Here is a 23,385-nt window from a genome sequence, read left to right as displayed (position 1 = left end):
CGGGAGCTGAGGGCGCCGAGGGAAAAGGGCGGGCGGCGGCTCCGCCTCCCTGAGGGGAGCCGGGCGGGAAGGCGGGCGAGGAGCCCGAAAAGCGTCCCTGGAACACCGCGTTGGCCATCTCGCCTGTGACAGGCTGAGGGAGCTTCTAGAGAAGAGAAGGCTCAGAGGCGATCTCGTTAATGCGTATAAAATATCGCCAGGGCGGGTGCCAAAAGGATCACAGAATCATGGAATGAGTTGGGTTGCAGGGGAGCTTAAAGATCATCCAGTTCCACCACCTGCCTTGGGCAGGGACACCTTCCACTATCCCAGGTTGCTCCAAGTCCTGTCCAGCCTGGCCTTGGACACTTCCAGCGATCCAGGGCACACAGCTTCTCTGGACACCCTGTGCCACGATGGTGCCAGACCTTTTTCTGTGGTGCTCAACAACAGAACAAGCAGTAATGGCCATAAACTAAACCATGAGAAGTTTCAGCTCAACATGAGGAAGCATTTCTGTTCTCTGGAGGTGGCAGAGCTCTGGAACAGCTGCCCAAGGAGGGTGTGGAGTCTCTCCTGAGGGAGACATTTCGACCCCACCTGGCCACGTTCCTGTGTCACCTCCTCCAGATGTCCCTATCTTGGCAAAGTCGTTGGACTGGGTGATCTCCAGAGATCCTTTCCAACCCAAATAATTCCACAATTCATTCATTAAGTTGGAAAATGCCTTCCAAGACCATCGAGTCCAACCTGTTACCAATCCCTATCTTGTCAGCCAGCACTGAGTGCCACATCCAGGCATTCCTTGGACACCTCCAGGGATGGTGATCCCTCGTCCGTTCCAATGTTTAATCACCCTTTCTATGAAGAAATTCCTCCTAATGTACAAATTCTGTCTGTAAAAGTGCAAGTGCCAAGGGTCACTCTGGCAGGTGACAAGTAAGGCTGTGCCCAGATGATGCCAGAGCAAAGCTCTCCCACCTCTCCCACATAACCAGGGTAGGAAAGGGTTCAGGGTTTGTATCTAGGACAAAAAAAAAAAAAAAGGGAAAGGAATGACTAAGCCAATCTCATGATTTTGAGAGGATTGAGTCATAACAATACTGAAACCCCCAGGCAAGAATCCCTCAAATTAATCGCTAATTTACTCCATATTTTTTTCCTTAAACGAACTACCAAGTCCTGCAAAAGTCCACTTCGGCTGGAAAGCGAGTGACAGAGAAACTTAGTATCACTGAGATAGGTGAAGAGGAGGACACGACACAAGAACTTTGTGTCTTTGGCTGTTGATGCAAAGTCGGGAGAAGATTCCTCCCCGTCTCCACGACAAGGACACGTCCCTCCTGTTTTGTGAAGTGCAACACTTACCGTGTGCTGATGACAGTAAATGATTTTCTCTATCAGCCTTTACCCTTCCAGCTGACACACCCAGCTGCCGCTCCCTCGCTTTTGTCTCTCGCAAGTGTTGCTGTGCTGTCCTGAGGCAGAGAATCAGCGGTGAAAATGGCTGGTTAATATTAAAAGGGAGAAACAAAAAAGGGAGACAAATGTTCAGGGTTTTTGCATACAGCATTTCAAACGTCTGAAAGCTCATCTCCCCTCGGGAGTCTAATTTACAAGGTAAATAATGGAGTGAAAACCCTTACGTAGCTCATCTGGTTGAAGGCAAAATTCCCTTCTGCCCACAATGCTGCCTGAGTAAACTGACTGTTTCAAAATACAAATGAGCACAGTGTCTTCAGCCTGGAAAGCAGAAAATTCAAATACCAAAACTGTTAAAACCCAGAGCTGAGGGTGAAAACTGAGAAAGGATGTCACTGTCTCGTTCAGCAACATTTTAACCACGTTCAATTTTATCTCATCTTAGTATAGCTCAGTCATAAAGTCTGCTAACATTTTACCATAATCTTTCCTAATAATCTAAGGGAGTTTTTTTGTAATAGCATGCTTTGATGAAACTTACCGGCTGCAAAGTTTCCCCCTCGGTTCTGTTTTATTAATTTTTGCCGGTCTTAGTGGCCTGTTATTTCATTACTGCTTTCATTGAATAAATCAGTTGTATTTTCTTACATCCTATATGCCAGTGGCTGTGAATTATCCCTCCAAATCAACAAGTTGCTTTTCCAAATTAAAAAAAATAACCAGTGTCGTATTTTTCTTTCTATCCTATCCACGTTCTTAAGATTCCTGGAGTAATGTTCCTAACAACATGTGAATTTATCAAAAACAAATGAGGTCCATGGCTATGGAAATAAAGGATTGTCTGATAGCAGCCCAGGAGCTGGATAAACCACTCCCAGGGTATCTGGCTCCAGGTGCTGCTGTAATTGCTCTTATCCTGCTGGAAATGCAAAGTGCTGGGGATTCCGTGGGATTTCACAAGGTCATGAGATCTGTGCTCATGACAGTGCCCGGGAGATGTGTACACGTGGCTTCTGAGCATTCTGAACACGACTTTTGAGGAGTGGAAGCACTCAGGACCCTCACACTTTTTCAGGGACAGAGGGAATACTGTAGCACTTCAGGAGTTTTAGTGCTGTCCTCATAGAGCTTCCTCCTGGTGCCAAGGGCTTCAGGAGCTCCCAGGAATTTTTCTGCAGAGGTGCAGAACCTTTATCCCAACAGTTTCTGGGTCCAATAAGGGCTTTGCCTACATAAAACATTTGCAAGCAGCAGTCACCTTCCCTGGCTGGATCTCAGGGAGGGTCAGTTGGCTCATATTAAAAATAGGATATTTAAGTTTTCAGTAGAGAACCAGCCAGGTGTAGGTCAGCATCAACCCTGGTAATATTTTTCGGACTTTCTGAGCCCCAAATGTCCCAGGCCAGCTGCAGGCACTGGGAGTGGGCAGAGGCAACCTGAGAGCAGAAGGGCAGGAATGGTTCTGCAGGTGGAAGATTTTAGACAGGTAGCACGGGACACAAACAACAGCTATTTAATTCCAAAAATGGGTTAATGCAAACCAGACTTCAAATTCCATATTCATAAATTTGCTGGACATTTGTAAAAGATTTGCTGATATAAAAAGCTTAAGCATGGACTAGTTCAAGCAGAAACACATTTGAAGTGTGGACAAGCCTTTAGTAGATCATGTGGATGCTTGACTCAGTGTTTCAATTATCTATGCAGAACTTCTGGCTAATTAATTGTGACTTATTCATCCTTATCTTAAATATAAGTCTTCCCTCATTCAATCACCTCTGTCAGCTGTGGAGCATCTAAAGAACCAGCAAGTCTCCAACTCACCTTCCCCTCATGTTCTGTCACCAAATCCATCATCAGAAAAACAAATATTTTTTTCCCAAAGCTACTCTGAGTTCCAGGGGTAACAAAAAATGTGTGTAGCACCCGCAGCACCGTGACTGGGTTGTGTCCTCCCTGCATGGAGTTACCAGGAGGGAGGAGGAAGCTGTGAGGAGCTGAGCTGTGCTCTGACTCTCACAGCGCAGTGACAGAACCTCTCCGTCTGCCCTGACCTGATCCCCGAGACACCCCAAAGCCATAAGTTCATGAAGGAGTAATTAGCATCACATTCATTATTACATTCATGAGAACTGAAATAGCTCAAGAAGCTGAAATAAAATAATATTTAAAACCTGTCATGCCAGCTTTTTTTTTTTTTTTTTTTTTGTCTCACTGGTCAGAGCTTTGCTAAGACATACCAGCAAGGGAAGAATCACAATTCAAATCTGGACTTGTTTTCTGCAAGTTAAATTGCTTTCAGAAAGAGTACTGAATGTTAAATTATTTCTTTACATTCCCTAGACACACAACCCCTTTTTTTGCTGTCACGCAAGAATCCGGAATCCTAAACAGCGCCCAGAAAATCAGCAGAATTTGGAAGAAACCACTGAAAGTAGTCTGATCTGTTACATAGAAAAACAGCAGCACATTTTTCTCAGTTTAAAATTTTGACTTGAGAACAAAAATATTTCCATCCTCTTTCTCAAGATTTCAAAACAATTGCATCTCACAGCAGGCTGTAATTTTTCCTCAGGGTTATCTAACGTCGGGGTTACAGGCAGCAGCTCCTTGACATGGCAATGCCACGATACATGCATGGAAGTGTGGGAAGAGTAAACCTGAGGGTTTTGGTAGCTGCTTTGTTTCAGGTAAAACGAGCTTTCCTCAGAACTTGGCAATGGAAGCCTTTTTAAAAATGAGGTAGAGCAGTAGTTATTTTTCCCTGGGGCAGGAAGAAAGAGCTGTGCTTCCTGGCAAGAGTAAAACACTTCGCAGAGCTCAGGGATGAAGGTGGGATGTGCAGGTTCAAAAGCCAGGCCAAACCCAGAGAATACACCTGTCCTCTACCAACCCTAATTCCTCACCAAGAGGATTGTTCAGACCTCAAAAACCAGAGCAGAAATCCACTTGTGTCACACAGCTTCTCCCTTTCATTTTTCAAAAGGTCCAGCACACCAATTCCCCAAAGCCAAGCAGCACTGGGGGAGCACGGGTGATCTCCAAGCTCCCTGTGCCTTCAGCTGCCACTTCCTGAGGGGTGATCAGCCACATCTGGATCCACAACATCCCAAATCCAGGGGTGATCAGCCACATCTGGATCCACAATATCCCAAATCCAGGGGTGATCAGCCATATCTGGATCCACAACATCCCAAATCCAGGGGTGATCAGCCACAAGGCTGGCTTTGATAAGCACTGAAGCTGTCTTTTGTTCATGCAATGAAGTTTAACGTTAAGAAATTGTAAATTGTTTATCTACACTCCATTAAATACTGTCTTTGAAGCCGTTCTATGAACTGGATTGGATCTTTTGTCTGCAAAAAAATGGAAAGGAATGTCATAGAATTACAGAATAGTTTGGCTTGAAGGGACCTTAAAACTCATCTTGTTTCTCCCTCTGCCATGGGCAGGGACACCTTCCACTCTCCCAGGCTGCTCCAAACCTGGTCCAACCTGGCCTCAGACACTTCCAGGGATCCAGGAGCAGCCACAGCTTCTCTGGACACCTGTGCCTCAGCACCCTCACAGGGGAGAATTTCTTCTAAGAAATTAGATTAGATCTAATCCCATCTCACCCTGCCCTTTGGCAGTGGGGAGCCATTCCCCCTTCTCTCTTCCAACTGTCTGGAGCAAAAAAATGCAGAAAAGATGAATTATCTAAATAAGTTCTAATTTTACTTCATACTGTTAAATTTACCTTCCTACTAAAATGCCTCCACCATTATGAATTTCACTGAAAAATGGTTACAGGATTATTTTTTTCCAATTTATCAAAAAGGAAAACCTCAGTGAAATCAATACACAAGACATCAGACTGTGATGAATAGAATATTCTAAACTGGATTTATTGTTCTCAGACATTTATGTAATACATAAACACATTAAAGAGGGGATATAGTAACAAGCAACCCAGTAACAGAAAAAAAGCAAGCCTTTGAGATTTTTGTTCTATACTTACACATGAAAATGTCCCCAAAAAGTTAAGTAGTTGTCAGTTGACATAGCAAGGATTTCAGATATTAAAAAAAAAAATAACCCCAAAAACTTGTCAATGAGTTTTTCATAACCAAAATGTTTCATTTTGGTTTTTTTTTGGTTTTGTTTTAAATTCATTTTTAGGCTAAAAAAGAATAAGCATTACCTCATGCAGTATACAAAGGCTTTAAAATAAATCCATTAATGCAAATGAAAGACTGACTCCTGAGGCTTTTTTTTAAATTAAAAAAACACCAAAAAAACCTCAAAGAGTTTTAGAAAATTAATTCTAACTAGTTTTCTTAGCATTGAAGAAACAACCTACAACCTCCTTGCACTCCAGAAATTTATTGTTACCTCTTTAAGTACATGTGTGCTTGTAGTAGGTCTTAGATTTACCAGAGTTTCAAATGAAATTAAGTGCAAAAATGTTTTCTTAGTGTTCTTCCAATTGTTGAGGTAAGTAGTTGGGGGGGAAAAAAAGAAAAGATAAAAGAATGAGGGTAGCAGGATATCACCTGCACATACACCAGATGGAAGAAAAGGCAAATCTGAAATACACGGAAAGGGAGATGGGAGAGGAGGACTGAGGAAAAAATAACAGCAATGATCAACAGCTGAACTTTAAACCAAAGCCCTTGAAATCCACTCAGCAGATCAGCAGTCACTGAAATAAAGCATGTTTATGAGCATGGCTGGCGAGCTGGGCTCTGGGGAAGCTGGAATTGTGACAATAGTCCCAATTCCAGCTGACTGCCTGACAATGCTGGGAATGCCAGTGCTGCTCCAACAGCTGCACCACGTCCTGGCCAAGCCACACAAAGATCATCAAACGAGGAGTTCCTGACGCCAACAACGGGGTCACAAGCACAGAGCAGCAGCTTCTATAGTCAACAACATAATATATGGCAAACGAGAGACTGAGTTAGCAAAATGTGGTATAAAAAAGTATAAAAGTTGTTTTTAAAAACTTCCTTAAAACGTCGATATAATACGATGTATGTGGAAATGCCATGAACCACAGAAGGAAAAGCCTAAGCCTTAACATTCAGGAGAGCAGCGGAACCTCTCTGACCACATCACCCTTTGTACAGCAAGAGGGGGAGTTTTTGGTTTCTTTTGTTGTTTTTACCTTAAACATGAGTTTAATCCAAAAACCACATTCAAGTGTACATTTTCTGAGGCTTCAGAAGATGCCCTCCCCACCCTGTTTAAAAACAAAAAGAATAAAGGTTAGATAGAAATGTCTAAATACAAGGTCCCTTCGGAGTCCACCATCCAACGGTGGCTATCCAGGAGCGGTCATCTTCCTCGATCTTGATGTTTTTTTGTTTTTATCTTTTTCTTTTTGTCCTCTGTTTTGGGTTTTAGGGCGCAGACGCACGCGGACACTCCAGCAATAGCTTTGGGCAAGTCCGTTCCTTTGCACCACTTATTTTTCTCCTTATCGTAGACCTGGACTGTTTTGGAGAAGACAGCTTCCTCCCAGCTGTAGCCTCCGAGGATGTAAATCTTGCCTTCCCAAACTGCCACCCCTGACTCGCTGTTGGCTTGCAGCAGAGGGGCCACTCTGGTCCACTGGTTGCACTGGGGGCTGTAGGACTCCACGCTGAGGATGTCAAAGCGAGCCATGGTCTCGATGTTGTCGTCGCTGCCGCCGATGGAGTAGATGTTGTCCTGCAAGGTGCACATGCTGTGCCAGCCCCTGGCAGTGATCATGGGCCTCTTCTCCTCCCACACGTCCGTGCGGTAATCGTAGCACAGCAGGTTCTTTCTGTAGGGGCCGATCTGGTAATCGTGGCCTCCCGAAATGTACACGAATTCCTTGTAGACTGTGCCAGCGTGGCCGTAGGTAAACCTGGGGCAGGCAAACAGGAACAGTCCTTATGGATTTTGTCAAGACACACGAGCATGCAGCAGGGACTGTGCTAAAGAAGAAAATAAACAGTAACTAAAGGCAGAAGAATCCCTGATCTGGCGGTTACCCAGTAACTCCTCTCTTTCCCAGAGCCTGCACTGCAGAGTGCACAGCCTGACAACCACTTTTAAATCACTCTTTCCATAGCTGGTCGCTACAGAGCGCTAAGGTATGACAATCACTTTTTAATGCATCCTCTAGAGTGTGTCACACAACAGAAATAGCCCATCCAGCTCTACTGGCATGACCTTCACTCCCATTTTCCTGCTCCATTGGCTTGCATCAGTCTGAGAGGGCCAGAGAAGGAAAAAATCCACATCTCAGTAAGGGTTTCTGTGACAGAAAGGTAAAATAACCATAACATCTCTCAGACTTACCAGTAGGGATAAACCAAGAGAAACCAACAAGAAAACTGCTGCTGCCTTGCCCTTGCACAGCTTCAGGATCACTGGTCACATCTCTTGCCCACGGGCACTCTCTGGTTCACACCCAACACAGGCAGTGTCCTTTACATGAACCACCTGTCTGCTCTACCACTGCTGCCCTACAGGTGGGAACTTCTCTGGTCACCCCAGGACAAGGCAGCAGACCCCAGTCCATCACAGATCATGGTGAAGAGAAAATGAGATGGTAGAAGCAACACCATGCATGCTGCATCCTCAGCACAGAGAGAAACCCCCTTTGATCATCTATAATAAAGCCACTACAAACCTAAATCTCCAGGCTGTTCTTAACTTCACACTAGGCTGTTCCTGACCAAACCCCTCAGAGCTCTCAGAAGCGGACAGGCAAGGTGATGAACAGCATCAGCTGCTTTGAACATATCGTTCCTACACGTCTTTTTTTCCTCTTCTGGGGGAATTGGCTTGTCAAAAGATGCAGCACCAGCACAGCAAATTGGTTCTCACAAGGAGCCTGAACGATTCAATACCCACAGGGCACAGAGCAGTGTACTCATCACACTGCACTCACGAGCCTCTACCACCATCCTTTGTAGTCAGGCACTCGAGACAACGCAACCTCCACAGCAGACAAAACTCTGTTAGCATTGCTTTAGCCTTTGAACTGTGCCTGAACACGCTGGAGCTCTCTATGGAGAGAACCTTGAGCTGTTTTTATTTTGCCGGCTAATGGTTTCTCTGAGCCACACAAATGCTATCGGAACATCTTCCACACACCTGAGTGCCAGCACTTCTGTGCCAAGGGAAAAGATGGACTAGAAAAGAAACCCCACATTTACCCTGAAAGCACAACGCTTCTGAGATGAGCTAAAAGGTGGTTATTATTCTAGATGCCTACCGAAACCTCTGATCCCCATCTGAATCAGATATTTTAATAGGTTCCTGCTACAAGAAACAGAAAAATCCCTGGCACGCTTGGGCTGACAGTGCTGAGTGACCAGGACAGTCTCTTCAACAACAGGGGCTGGAGCATCAGGCCTGGAGATCTTACAGAGTTGACTTCACAGCTGTTCTGCTTCTTGGCCTCTCAGGGAAAAGACAGGAATTAAAAAGGAGAGAACTTTGGTACGGTTATGGACTTTATCCAGAAAGGCAACTCAAAATTTCCACAGCTCTCAGTGTGCCTCATGATAGAAGCAGTTAATTCACGCTCAGTGCTTCTGGTGGACACGATGTACCTTGAGCACATGAGCCCTGGCTTTCACCCCTGACAGAAATACCACGGCAGATGAAGCGGGCAGAGATGCTGCTCCTTGTTCGAGGTCTCTTCCAGACAACAACCAGGACTGTCCATCTCCAGTGGCCCCTGGGCTGCTTGTCAGAGCCTGTGTTTCTCTGCATATACAGGAATGGGTTTAAAAATGTTCAGTCTGGGGATGGGATGGACAGCTTGAGTTCAGTTCATTTCAAGCTGCAGCAGACTTTAAACCCACATGAAACCAAGCTGCCTGGAGGCTGTGCTGTACCAGGGAGTTTGGAGGAGTCAGGAAGAGGACAACGCGAGGACATCGAATCCACCCCAGAGCCCGGCGTTACTGCACTGCTGTTGGCAACCACACTGCATTCACCATCCAGAGAGAAAATGACCCTAAGTTAATAAAAACTTGCCTGGCTCTTGGAGAAGTAGGTTAAATATTCTCCTACCCTGGTGTTCTGTACAGGTGAGCAAGCAATAGCCATTGTCTCTCAAGCACAGGCATGCAGCCCAGCACAGGCAGCTGCAGAAAAAGCACTGATCTGGTTCTTTTGCCTCAGTCAGTGGCTGTGTCCAGGGAACAGCAACAGCTGAGAGAGAGAATGGTTTGACAGAAACAAACAGTTATGAAGCACCAAATCAACCATTGATTTGTTATTGTCCAGTATAGGACAATTACCCACTGAAATACACTAGAGGTGTTTCACTTTGCCTCACTTCTGAAAGCTCGTCCAAAATAGCATCACTTTCATAGGAACTGCATGAAATAGATGCATAAGTTGAAACCAATCAATACAAATCCTTTCTACAAGCCCTGTGATTGAGAGAGGGGCATTTCTAAATGTGCAAAAGAACAGGCACATCAATAAAATGGGTTCAGATATCCTCCAACAGAGAGCATTGAGCATTTTGGCAGAGTTGTCTGCAGGAGTGGCCAGAAAAAAGCTGAGGCATTAAGAGAAAGGAGATGTGATTTTAACATCTACTGGAGCCTGGTGCTGATTTTGAATGCCTTAACCCAGATACAGTGCTGAAAAATTAGTTCCTGACCCAGTAACACCATTCAAATGCCAGAAAACCTACCATTTACTGTCCAAGGCAGAAGACCACAGAATTCAATAAAGCTTTGGGAATCCCCTGCTCCAACCAAAGTCCAGGTGAGCTGTGGTTGCTCTGAATCTCGATGTCCACCTGTTGTAGCCCTGCGAGATCGTTCATGACCCAACCAGCAGAGCAGATACCATCACTCCCCAACCTGTTCCAACAGCTCCTCACACAACAGCTTTCAGTTGTTCTGCCAAACTTTTACCTAGGGCCACTCAATTAATTTCACTGCTGTCTGCAGCAGACCTTTTCATGGTCTGTTCAGGATGAGAACACACTGCCCCTCCTCCTGCTCTGCCAGGCTCGTCAGCCACCGCTGCTCCCTGCCGGGCTAGAAACTATGACAGAAACTGCTCCCAGTTTCTGGGAAATGGGGCCAAAAATATAGGACCTCTCTGAAGAAAGGGAAAGGTATCCCACAGCCAAGGACCCTAATGAGCGTCAGGCAAAATGAATTCCCTTCTAGCAGGCTTGGACCAGGTCCACCCTTTAGACAACTTGGCTGAAGTTTTCCCCGCAAAGCCTCTGCCCTGAGACTCTATTTGCTTCTCCAGCAAGACAGCCTTAGCTCCGTCAAAACAGCTCAGCTCCTTCCAAGAGAGTGCTTAGGGAAAACAACTTGTTGTTTTGACCATATAGGGTGGGAATGAGACGGGGTAAGAGGAGATAAAGAAGAGCTGTAAAGCTCCTCCTTAGAGGAGCGAGACTGCGAACAGCAGCATGGACACGGGATTTGGTGCTGGCATGTGTGCTCAAGGACACAGCCACTGCAAATCTCCACACGTGTGCCAAGCTCTAACCCTTGGGAAGCACCAAAACCAACCCATTTTCTGCATGTTCAGCATCGAAGCTTTAACAAACAACCTCTGAGAGTCCCACCCCACACAGCTCCAGTCGAACAACACAAACCCACACCCCCGAATGACCTCAACATGAGCCTGTCACTCCAGGGAACAGGATTCCAGGCAGTTGCTGGCTTGGGACAGTCAGGAATGGCAACAAAAAGCCTGCTTCTGGTGGTCATGCTCCCAAGAGGACCAAAACACCTGCATGTGTTCTCTTCAGAGGGAAGAAGACAGAAAAACTCAGGAAAATAGGTGATTTTGTCGCGATACATTGTCTGATCAGGCAATCACGAAGCAGAGGACTGGAGCTTCTGGTTTCCTCTACAAGGAAAGTCTTGCTGCTAGAATAGGACTGGGGGAGATGTTATTTGAGGGAAACAGGAACTTAAATCTGTTTGAGGAACAAAACCATGTGGTCAGGAGGAAAACAGAGATCAGATGAGGAGTATGTTGAAGGGAAGACTGGAGCAGGCAGCAGGAACTGTAGCTAAAATGTTTTTAGTCTTAAATGGATCACAGAATCCTCTCTCATCCTTCCTCCTCTGCCAGTAAATCAAAGACTCACAGGGATGGGGCAGCCACAGCTTCTCTGGGCAACCTCTACCAGGGCTTCACCATCTCAGAGCAAAGAATGTTTTCCCAATATCTGATCTAACCCTGCCCTCTGCCCGTGGGAAGCCATTCCTCCTCATCCTGGCACTCCAGGCTCTTTTAGAGTCTCTCTCCACTTTTCCTGTGTGCTCTCTTCAGGCACTGGAGTGCCACACTTAGGTCACAGTGAAGCTTTCCTTTTCCAGATTGAACAATCCCAACTCTCCCAGCCTTTCCTCTTAGGAGAGGTGTTCCATCTCTCTGATCATCCTGGTGCCTCCTCTGGATTTGCTCCAACCTGAAGTACCTTAAGGAAGGGCTTCAGCAGCCCCAGATCTGCCAGAGGCACTGCTCACCCAGCTCAAGCAGTGGATGTGTGTCGGAAAGGTTGCTCACCTTCTTTTGCATCTTGCATAAAGTTCTTTTTGCCTTATTCCTTCTGTACAGAAACACACAAATAAATCACTGCCCAGCACTAAATGAAAAAAAAAGAGCTGAAAAGACAAAAAATCCAAAGGTGCCAAGTCCACTAAGATGTAACTCCAGACTCTTCAATGTGCAAAACAGCAGCTGCCTGGAAAAGTGGGAGGCTGTCTCGTTCACCACACAGGGTGAGCTGACACAAGGATAGAGCAACAGGAAGAGAGGATGCAGAATCATTTCTTTGGGTGCAGGAATAATTCATCCCACTCCCCACAGTGTAAGAGGGGTCTGTCCCCTGTCGGGCGACTTTTGCCTTGTCCAGGCAGACATGCCAGGCAATCTAATAAAAAATTAACACCCACAAGTTAAAGTTCACTTTAAATACTGCAGCTGCAGAATTCCCAAAGCCAGCACACAGGTAGCAGTTGAAATATGCAGACAAACTGCCCCTTCTTAGAGAGTCTGGGTGGATTAAGTTCACCCATGTGAACTTCCCCAGGATCATTTATGAGCAAAAATATCCATAGAGGATTCACCTCACAGGTGTCCCCAGTTAACAGAAGGATTTAGGACCTGAAGATACTCTCCTACACAGCTTCCCAGGAAGGGCTGTGGTGTTTTGCCCCTGGATCATAGGCTGGATCTGCCTGTGTGAGCAGAAATAAAAAAGCATCCTGCTTGTGAAGAGCACTCGAGCCCAGCTGTTGGCCTGGATCAGCCTTGCATTGCAGCACCTGCCCAAAATAGAATTGGGCAACAGTCTCCTGTGCCTTCAGTGGCTGCCTCTGGCTCTGCAGCTCTGCAGCTCAGGGACCAGGGAAAAACCCTAAACTCTCAAACCAAACTGCAGGAACCTGCTCTGTGATGGCACCGGGACAGCCAGCACTGCTGCTGAGGTTTCAGACATCACAGAAACACCATCCACACAGCCAGAGTCCCTGTGATTCCCACAAATGTGAAATATCAAATCGGAGTCACTGCTAGCAAAGAAATGCTGTCCTTACAAAGTCACTGCTCTGACGTTGACTCAAGACACAGCAATGCCCTCTCTGTTACCACAAGAGCTGCAGGGATTAAACCTCTCAAAAGCAGAAGAGCCAAGTTTTAAGTCAGACAGAAGGAGAGAGAGCTCACATTTGCCAGGGTTCTGTATTTGCAATACAGGTAATTGTGTTTAGCTGTGACAGCCAACCTGAGCAGCCCAACATAGAGAAACACCCTGCAAGGAAAACCGTCGCACCAAGGTGGCAAAGTAAGGCCAAAGAAATGACAAACCCCTTTGGCCAAGATGTGAAAAGTGCTTCTGAAAATATTCAACTCCAAATGGCCTCAGGAAAAGCTTTTTAAGAATTGTAGAATGAAATGATCAGAGCTCTCCCTCCCATCCTCCAGATGCACATTGGGATGAAAATGAAAACCTCACTGACAGGAGGCACATGCTGCCTCCTGCTGCTGCTGTGGTTTGAGATGGCTGATGCCACACTGGTTTTACATCCCCTCCCCTCCCTTCCAGGGCTCCCATTCATCAGCTAAAGTCACCCAAGCTCCCTCTGTTACCCCTCTTCAAACATAGGGGAGCTTCCAAACAGCTCAGTTACCTGGGCAGTCCTGCTATGTAGGTCCAGGAGTCCTTCTGAGGGCTGTAGGTCTCAACTGAAGACAGGGCCCCGTTCTCATTCCTGCCACCAACAGCTACCAGCATGTCAGTGATCGCTCCCAGGTAGAAATCTACTCGTCGCTGTCTCATGGAGGCAACCTGGCAAAGAAAATAACCTGCTGGCATCTTCCAGTGTCTGGTAAGCAAAGGACTTGAGGGACTATGGGGCAGTTGCTCCTTCCCCTTTGATTTGATAAGGAGAGATTCTAGTTTTGACCATTACATTCATAAAACACTTCTGTTTTTCTGCAGTAGCATCCATTTTCAAAGTGGGGGAAAACAGGAAACACCTAAGAGACAGGTTACTCTATAAACATTTGTGTTTATAGGAACTCCTTCCCAAAGTCTGCAAGAACAGGTATTGGAATCACTGAAAACCACAAGTGAACCATCCAGGATGACTGATTCATAGAGGAATCATGGCTGGTTCATATGGAAACCATAACTGGTCCATATAGGGGCCATGACTGGTCCATAAAGGAACAAGGAGTGGCTGATACAGCAACCCACACAGATGAAGGGTTTTGTGGCAGGACTGGGAGCAAAGAGCTTGTTCTAAGGGACACTTAGCTCAGAGACACTTGACAATTGTCAGAGACATTTCCATTTTACATCACACCCATTTTTGGTTTATATGTAGTACTGCTTGAGGAAGATGAACCAAGCAATCACATCTGAGTCCACTCCAGAATTATTCCCAGAAGTAATCTAAAGAATTGAGGGCAGATGCTGATCAGGAATTTCTCAGGTGAGATGCCCAAATCCCAAATAAAGCTGAATATCTGCCCCAAACTCTTTTTGCTCTTTGTGCAATTGAAGCATTCCCACAAAGGACTCAAGTAGCTGCTTCAACTTAACCAACTTGACTTTTCATTTGGAAGTGCTGCCATGTTGACTATTCTAACAAGCCCCGTCCTTCCACCAGAAAAGGAGAAAACACTCTAAACATTAAGGACTTTGAACAGAGAAATAATACAGCTCAAGTCTCACCTTTATCCACTGGTTACAGCGGGGATCATACCTATATAGGAGATTTGACGCCGCATCCCCTCCATTGTCCCGGGAAAAGCTGCCCCCGGCTATGAAGATGAAACCTCCCAAGACTGCGACACAGTGGTGACTCCGCCGGGCTGGCAGAGGGGTTTCTGCCACCCACTGTCCCTTCCTGGTGTCCAGGAAGCAGGTGTCATCGCAGAGCTCCAGGCAGCGCTCCGACACCTCCCCGCCCACGAAGAGCAGCCGCTCCTCGCAGGTGCGCAGGGCCGTGCGCTTGGTCTGCAGCACCGGCTGCGCCGTCACGTTGTTGTGGTAGTTCACCGCCTCCTCGATGAAACCCTCGCAGTTGGCTTCCTTGGGCAGCAGCGAGCACACGGCAGGCTTCACTCGGTGCAGGAGGTCGCTCTTGGGGATCAAGGGGAAGTGGATGTTGTCCAGCACCTGGTAAGCCTCGTTCTCCCGCTCCGGGTACTGCGTGAGCCACTGCAGGGCGGCCTGCAGCAGGTCGTGCTCGCACTCCTGCTGCACGTCACTGCTGTCCAGGTACTGGCACAGCTTCTGCAAGGAAATGTTCTGCAGGAAGTCCGGGGTGAAGGACAGCGTGCCGAAGTTCTGCAGGATGAAGGAGTCGATGTAGGAGTCAAGGCGCTTCAGGTTGTAGATGGAGGCCAGCTCCTGCAGGTACAGGTAATTCTCCTCGCTGACTTCATTCTCCAGGTACTCGCAGCAGAAGTCGACCACCTTCCAGATCTGCAGCAGGTGAGCTGTCTCGAGCACGTAGTCGATGTTCCCTCCATCCAGAGACAGCTCACTGCCATACAGGAAATCCACCACGGCCTTGAGGCCGATGTAGGAGGCTCCGAAAAGCTCCACCTCCTTCTGGTGGGCCTCCCTCATGCCGATGGTGAACATGGAGTTGAAGTAGTCACTGCACACGGCCAGGAGGTTCCGGTGGGCCGGGACTCTCTGCTCATCCACCACCAGCACGATGTCGCAGAAGAGGCCTCGGTGCCTCTGCTCGTTCAGGCTCTGCAGAACCAGACTGGAGTGGTCATCCCACCTGTACACCTGGAAAACACAAACAGCTTCAGGCAGGTGGCACCTCCACCGAGATCAGTTCACAGTGGAATGTGTTCTCCCACTAGGTGCAGTCATACATAAGTCAGAGACAGCTTTTTTTGGTGTTTCTCATTCGCATTTATAATAAATTCTGACATGGAATAGTTGGCAAGTGACACAGTACAAGCCTGAGCTCCTCACCTTCACTTTGAAAGGCCTATGGAAACTTTTACTGCTTCCTACTCCCCCTTCTTTTATAATTTACTCTTCCTTCCCCCACAATGCTGCATTGAAACCTCTTCCCTGATGAGTTATACAGGCACAATTTTCTGAAACTCTTCCACTCATTGTCTCAGAGACATTTGCTGACATTTCCTTTCTTCCTTGTCCCCCAAATGACTCCTTACAGAGCTCTCCCAGCTAAACTACTCACAGAGCATTTGGAGTGGGAGACACACACGCAGCAGTACTCTGAATTTTCATTCAGCTCATGTATTGTTTGGGTTACTGCTTGCTTGACAGCTACCCCCTCTTAAATCTTTCCAGAACTCTGCATTTCTAAGCTTGTTAGGGTAAAATCCCTCTCTTTCTTCCCACATTATTCCAGGCACACACACTGCACTCAGAAGTAATAGCTGTTTATTTATGTGCAAAGCCACACATGTGGAGAACTGATTCCCACAAGGCTTCTCCTCACTTCCAGAAGCTGAGGTAGGTTTTGTTTAAATGAATAGGAGCAGATATTTTTCTTTTAAAGAAAAGGGAAAATGCCCTCAGGACACATCCATTAAGTGCCCTTCTGGGATCTCTCTGGTCCTCACATTCTAAGCACTGCCTTTGGAAGTGTCTCGCTGAGCTTTTGAGGTGACCAGCTTGTGCCTCTTTTCTCACAGACTCATGTCACCAGCCTTAGGATGAACCAAGATGGAAACGTTTTGTTACCCCTCAAATGTCCTGCAGAACATGAACTGAACACTGCTGCTCAGTCCAGGATGTCAAGTGAAGTTTTAGGACCATCTTCTGGAGGAATTTAATGTGTGATGGCACACTCAGGTACCTTGTGATGTCTCTTAATAAAAGCCAGGTTAAGGTAAATGCAAATACCAAATACTTTAATTACCAAATTCAAACCAGGCAGAAAGAACCTGCAAGAACTTGTAAGAGGAGTGAGAAGGGGTGGAATGGAAGCACATCCCTGTATCCTACCTAAGGCAGCTCTGAAAGTCTTGCCTGTCTGAGTCTTGCCCTCTCCTAAACCCCCAGGCTGCATTCCCAGAGGTGACACCTGAAAAGGTCACACAGGTGACCTGAGGTCTCTTCAATCCTCCCAGACACTCCCCCTTCCCTTCACCACCAAACTGTTGCTTCTCCTAGAAATCCTAATTACCTGTGGCTCCCCTGGCTGCCCAAGCAGAGAGCACATCACCACAGCAGTCTGGAAAAGCCATTACTGCCTTGGTTAAACCACAGCAGGACCCTCTCTACCCACCTGGGTGGAAAAGGTCTGATTCTTAGAGCCAAGAGGGCTTTTTGAGACCCAAATTAACTATCAAATGTGCAAGAAGGCTTTTTGAGACACAAATTAACAACCAAATGTGCTGCTCTTAGTGTAACATCCCAGCAGATTCTCTTTATTTCCTTATGTTCTTTTCTAAACAATGGGGGCCAAGCTGCCAAAAATCCTGCTGTTGGAATGGCTCTGAACATTCAAGTGTGCAGAGTTAAACCAGTCTAAGGCAAGAGGCTTCAATAATTAAAAGGTTTCTGGATCAAAACTCTTTAATTTGCCTTATACTCATCACACCTCTGAACTTAAAAAGGGATCTATGGCATAGACAACAAAGTGGCTTCCACTGAGGAATAAAACTGTCAGAGATCTGTAACAGAAAATAAAAAAAAAAAGGAAAAAAAAAAAGGGTGTTTAAGGACTGTAAAGCTTTTTATCTGCCTTTTCTTGAGGTTGGGAAAAGCTGATATTGTACAGGAGCCTAAGCAGAAACCAAGGCGTGGAAGAGAGAGAGAGAAGAATAAATATGGCAAAGGATAAACCACAGTTTCATGGCATCTGTATTCAGGGGTAGTTGAGGGTAGCAGATGAATATGACAAGAAATAACTTACAGCACCCTCTCCCCAGGATTCACGAGGAATAGAATTGAATCAAATCCTTGGATTGAAGCAAACCCATCCTCCCTCTCATCCCTGGGAGCTGGCTGATCATTTCTCTCTAATATTCCCTAATACCACCATCATGCATAACAAGATTACAGTGGAATATAAGATTTGCCAGAGATCCCTCTCTGCTGAGCTGGATGTTGAGTCAGCAGCGTAATCCTGCCCTCAGATACGCCTGGCAACTCGCACTCCTGAAATCCTTGTTGCCATGTGGAACTGCTGCTGCTCCAGGAATCGGGAATCAACCCATTCCACGCTGCACCGGAGGCACTCGGAACACAGCAAATTATTTCAGCCACTTGGCAAGTTCATTCATTCAGGGAGCGAGATACAGGAGCTGAGAGCTGCACATTTCAAAAGCAGGACTAATTTCACACTGAACTTGAACATCTTTCTCAAGCTATTTATATTCTGTAGAACAGCCTTTGCATTATCCAGTAATTCTAAGTTTAACAGATAGTGACAGCTGCCGTCTAAGCAAGCAAATAAAACAATGCTGTCAAGTTAATTAATTTTTAATGTGATGAATTATCATTACATTCAGACTAAACCATTTAAGTGGCAGACAGGATCAGCATTGAGGGAAAGATTATATTGGTAGGGATGCATTTAAAAATTAGTCCTATTTATCTTTCATCAATTGTGTTAGAGCAGAATTTCAGCTTCTCTTGAATTCAAAGATCTAATTTCTCTCAGACTGTTAATGCAGCCCTGCTGCTCATCAATGGTGCAAAAGAAAATGAGATCTGGCTCATTCAGCTTTAGTAAAACAGATGAAAGCACTGAAAAGTTTCCCTTTTCCAGCTCTTTTTTCTGGTATTACAAGGTACCTGTTCTGCAGTTCCTGTAACCACAGCACAAAAGCAGCTTGCACTGGCATGAAACAAAGTGAGCATAATAATTACAGCTGCTTTTAACATCTTATAAATCGTCCTGAGGACCTGCACAAAGAGCTGACCGAGATGGATTTCCGTGAATTCACAAATAAAAACAATGTATTTGTGCGGACAGATTTGATACAAAGAAAATAAAACCCCACAAACCTAAGGAAGCAACCCAGGTTCTGTGAGTTCACTGGGCTCACCACAATTGGCAGGATCAAGACTCCCATCTTGTACAAAACCAAGACTGAATCTAGGGAGTAATCCCAGCTTTGCTGGATTTTACAACAGGGATTGGTTTAAAAAACAAACACATCACATTTCATAACTGAATTTTTAGTATAGAGAAACTACTGTGCTGCATTGATGTGGGTTTCTTAGTTATGAGTCATGATGAGCAGAAGCCCATTTGCTGCTGCTTTTCCTTTTTTTCCCTTAATCACTAGGCAGCAACTTCTACCAAAAATACTTGAGCAGGTAAACCACCATTTCCATCCCTCTTTTCAAAAGCTCAGAGTACTCCCGTTCCCCCAAACCAGACCGCCCAAAGGACATCCTCTACCCCTCACCACCCTTTCCGTAGCGGGATTTTTTTGGTTGGCGACACAAATCGTACGAACCTTCGAGGATTCACTGATCTTGTGCGGGCGGCAGATCCTGCTCTGCCGGGTTCCCTCCATGACCGCCCGATCCGCAGCACTTCTGCAACAAAGGCACAGGGAGATGTTCAGCAGCTCGCCAGCCCCTGCTGAGCGCTCGCACGCATCTTGTGCTGAGCACGGAGCGCGATTCCCGGCCCGCCACGTGCTGATCCGCACCTGGAAATGTCCCCGTTCAAAAATATTATATTTCCCTCCTCGGTGCCCTTCCCCGGTGTTGTCACAGGTCGGTGGTGTCAACAAGTTGGGCAGAGCCCAGCTCAGCCCCGGGAGCGGCGGCAGCTCCGGAGGCGGCGCTGGCTCCCGGTGGAGCGCTGCCCGGGGCCGGCCGGAGCCCCCCGGCCGCGGTGAGCGACCGGCCCCGGCCCCGCTCCGGCGGCTGCATCGACCGCGGGGAAAAAATCCGGGCGGAAAACAGCGAGGGAAACAAAGCGGTGACAAATTCCTGGAGGCTGCAGCCGCCCCTCGCCCCGCGCCCGGGGCAGGAAATGCCGGCGGGGCGGGACCCGAGCGGGGCGGAACCGCAGCGGGGCCGGGAGCGGCGGGGGAGGCACCGGGGCGGGCCGGGGCGGGGATGCTCGGACACATCCCGGGAGCTCCGGGCTGTTTTCTGCCCTGGGATACACGGAGAGCACACCCGGGATGCTCGGGGCTGTTCCCTGTCCCGGGATGCTCGGGGCTATTCCCTGTCCCGGGATGCTCGGAGACATCCCGGGATGCTCCGGGCTGTTCCCCGTCCTGGGATGCTCGGACACATCCCGGGAGCTCCGGGCTATTTTCTGCCCTGGGATACACGGAGAGCACATCCCGGGATGTTCCCTGTCCCGGGATGCTCGGACAGCACATCCCGGGATGCTCGGGGCTGTTCCCTGTCCCGGGATGCTCGGAGACATCCCGGGATGCTCGGGGCTGTTCCCTGTCCCGGGATGCTCAGACCCCTCGGGGCTGTTCCTGCCGGCTCAGGGATGGTGCTGGCAGGCCCTGAGGCCAGGCAGACATGGGCACCCGTGCCAGGGGCATTGGCTGCAGGGAACGCGGCGTGTTTGGTTTGTACAGAGGTGATGAACTGTGCAGTGGGTGCGGGAGGTGCAGCCAGAAACCCCCTCAGCATCTCCTCTTGCTTACCTGGCATGACACTACCTGACCTCGGGACTTCACCTCCCCACTGGGGCTTTCCCTGCTTCTGTGGGACTTTCCCTCATCCATTACAGCCCAGGAAAACTAAAATTAAGAATCCTCCCATGGAGAGCAGCAGGCTGAAGGTTCCCTGCTCCAGGGGGAATATCAGAAGCAAAGGCACTGCACAGACCCACCGGGTCCAGTTTCAGTGCAATAGCCCCCGTCCCACAGCACTCCAAGGGAAAAAGCCCTTTGCTAACCCAGCACTCCTGGGTCTCCTCCAGGTGCTGGCCGGGACAGCAGGAGGCTGGGTGTGTGTCCAGGCTCCAGCTGCTCTCACCAAGGACAGCACAGCTTGGACACGTGTCCCAGGTGGTGACAGGGCTGCTGTGGCTGGCAGAGGATGATGTGCAGTGTGTGACACCACGGCTGCCTGGTGCCAGCACCCCCAGCTGCCCCAGCCACCCAACACTGCAGGCAGGGCTCCAGTGCTGGGGCAGCAGCACCCAGCCAGCTCCAGGAACAGGAAACCACAGGGGATGATGGGCTTGTACTCATCTGCACTCAACTGATTATTGAGTCTGGAGATGAAAAGTGGCTTTACCAGGTCTCTCCTGCAGCCCTTGTGTCCATGAGGACCTGGGTAAAGGCCCTCACCTGTCTGAACGAAATCCCACTTTGCTGCCAGCCCCAATATCAACTGTGACTTAGAAACTGACAACCCCAATGCTGTGACCTGAAAATTGACAACCCCAGTGCTAGCTGCAATCTGTAAATTGACAACCCCAATGCCAACTGTAACCTGAAAATTCAGGGCAGCCTCTTCCTGAAGGAGAGCATTGTTCTCTCCATTCCTTTCTCTGCTCCTGCACAGAAAAGACAGGGATGGAGAAGCAGGAATGGGATGGGCATATAGAAAGATTGGAGAAGAAGCAAAAAGAGGGGAAGATGGCAAAGAGACACAGGGACAAGGGACTTGCAGGGGTGTGTTTTAAGATAAAGATAATGTTCCTGGGGGCCCATGGCTGTGCAGAGCCATCCTGTTTGCTCAGCTCCCTCCAAATACTCTGAAGACCCTTCCTGAACCTCATGGTACAGTCTAGACAGCTGAAGGTCAGCTCAGACTCCCAGGACTTCATGCCTGCTGGAGATAGTTTTTTTGAGGAGGTCCATAAGTCCTCACTTCCTCTTGTGCCTCCTCTCCAAGGACTCCTGTAACATGGACAGGTATTTCTGCCAGGCCAGTGACATCTTCCTGGCAGGATGAAAAGCCCCATGTTCTGGAGGTCTCAGAATTGCCATATGAAAAGCAAATCAGAGTTCACTAAGTCATTACAGGCTGGTGAAAATGAGCACAATACTTATTCCTCCATGCATTAAAAAAAAAATTACAAAAATCCATGCAAAAGTGAGAAAGACAAGAAAGAGAAGCAAAGAGAAGAGGTTTGGTCCCACAAGGAATATGTGCATTTCTGATGTTTGGATCTGGCACTGAAAAGAGGCATGAAGTCCCTAATTAAAGAGAATTAATTCTCCAGCCACAGGGTCACAGAGACCTGCATAAGGATGAGGTTCACTCCTCCTAAGGGGATGACATTGGAGTCACCCACCTCTGCTCTAGGAAACATCAGGAGCTGAGGATCAGGGACTGAAGGGACAAGGACAAGGACAAGCAGCAGCGTTACAGGTATAAACTGCAGCAAGTGCCAGTGGATAAACGCAGACTACAAAAAATACATTTATGAGCAGATAATGGTCAGCATAAAGGCTTTTGAAAAATGAAACTCTTCCTAAAAGCAAAGAAAATCAATATAAATCCAGAAATATTAATGTGTAATTATATTATCATCTACAGCCAGCAGCCTACAGATACTGAGTGTGATTCACCCAGTGTCCTACACTTGTACCGACTTCAGAAATATTTCCCTGTTCCCTATGACCTCATCGGATCAGAGATGCACTGCAGCAATGGCCGTGTTGGGCACTCCGGGAGCCTGGCGGCACCCAGGGCCGGGGAGGCAGCGGGAAGGAGCTGCGGGCAGGACCGGCCTTTGTGGCACTAAAGGGTCCCTGGCAGCGAGGACTGGCTCTGGAGACCTTGTTCCTTGAGATGTCTGTAATGCTACTGCTCACACGGACAGCACCGATGTGAAACAAGCATCGGTCATCCCCTGCAAACTTTAAAATAAACAAAATGGGATACTTTTTTTATCATAACAGCTTTTATTAAACTGCAAACCCAGCCCCACGGGTTTTGGGTAGAAACCCACTAAAATGCGCAAGGACTGGCTTGTAAAGCTCCAGTCCTGGGGCACGGCATCACCCGGCGCTGTTGATTCCCAGCCGGGTTGTGCAAAGCAGGGAGCCGTGTGTGTTTGTGCGGGGCTGGAGCGCAGGCAGCCTGGGCCTCCCAGCCCGCACCTCCCGGAGCGCAGGGAGCCGGAGCTGCGGGATTGTCCCCGGGCAGCGCCGGGAGCCCGCCAGGGGGAGATCGCCGCATTGCAACGGGCCGAGCCGCTCGCACGCACACACGGCCACGCTCACACACAGAGAGACGCACACAGACAGACAGACAGACGGACGGACAGACAGACAGACAGACAGACACACAGCCGGGCCCCAGCGCCCGCCCGCACGTCAGCGGCTGTCAGCACCCAAAGTCACCCCGGAGCCGCCGCTCGAGGCCGGGGCCGCCCTCCGAGCCGGGGCCGGGATGCGAGTGATGCTCCCCGGTCCCGGCACAGCCCCGAGCCCCATCCCCGGCCCTCGCCCCCCGCTCACCTGCTCCGCTCCGCGCTACCTCCCGTGCTCCCGGCCCGGCCCCCGGCCCCGCCGCGCCATCGCCGCCGGCTGCTCCATCCCGGGCGCCGCCTCCGCCTCCTTCCT

The 23,385-nt window shown here is 48.2% G+C and overlaps 1 protein-coding gene and 1 long non-coding RNA gene across 3 annotated transcripts; one reads left to right on the top strand and one right to left on the bottom strand.

Moving 5' to 3' along the window:
• The first annotated feature begins 1 nt into the window (after position 1).
• Positions 2 to 6,809, top strand: LOC147650894 (uncharacterized). The gene is made up of 2 exons (XR_015275476.1): positions 2 to 4,564; positions 4,605 to 6,809. It is a non-coding gene; the product is annotated as an uncharacterized LOC147650894 (long non-coding RNA).
• KLHL36 (kelch like family member 36) lies at positions 5,259 to 23,383 on the bottom strand. 2 transcript variants are annotated; one of them, XM_086847851.1, is made up of 5 exons: positions 23,281 to 23,383; positions 19,342 to 19,423; positions 14,603 to 15,676; positions 13,554 to 13,711; positions 5,259 to 7,276 (listed from the first exon to the last, which is right to left on the bottom strand). In XM_086847851.1, exons 2-5 carry the CDS (start codon positions 19,399 to 19,401, stop codon positions 6,721 to 6,723), a joined length of 1,848 nt encoding a protein of 615 aa, XP_086703977.1. In that variant the 5' UTR covers positions 19,402 to 19,423; positions 23,281 to 23,383; the 3' UTR covers positions 5,259 to 6,720. The 2 variants fall into 2 exon arrangements, with proteins under 2 accessions (XP_086703977.1, XP_023790276.1); XM_023934508.2 differs by lacking the exon at positions 23,281 to 23,383 and adding an exon at positions 19,540 to 19,903.
• Between the last annotated feature and the right edge of the window lie 2 nt (positions 23,384 to 23,385).

The sequence above is a fragment of the Cyanistes caeruleus genome, chromosome 12 (genome assembly GCF_971803275.1).
Source record: "Cyanistes caeruleus chromosome 12, bCyaCae1.hap1.1, whole genome shotgun sequence".
Classification (NCBI taxonomy): Eukaryota; Metazoa; Chordata; class Aves; order Passeriformes; family Paridae; genus Cyanistes; species Cyanistes caeruleus.
Note: the sequence above shows the minus strand (reverse complement) of the source record. Positions and strands in the feature narration are given on the sequence as shown.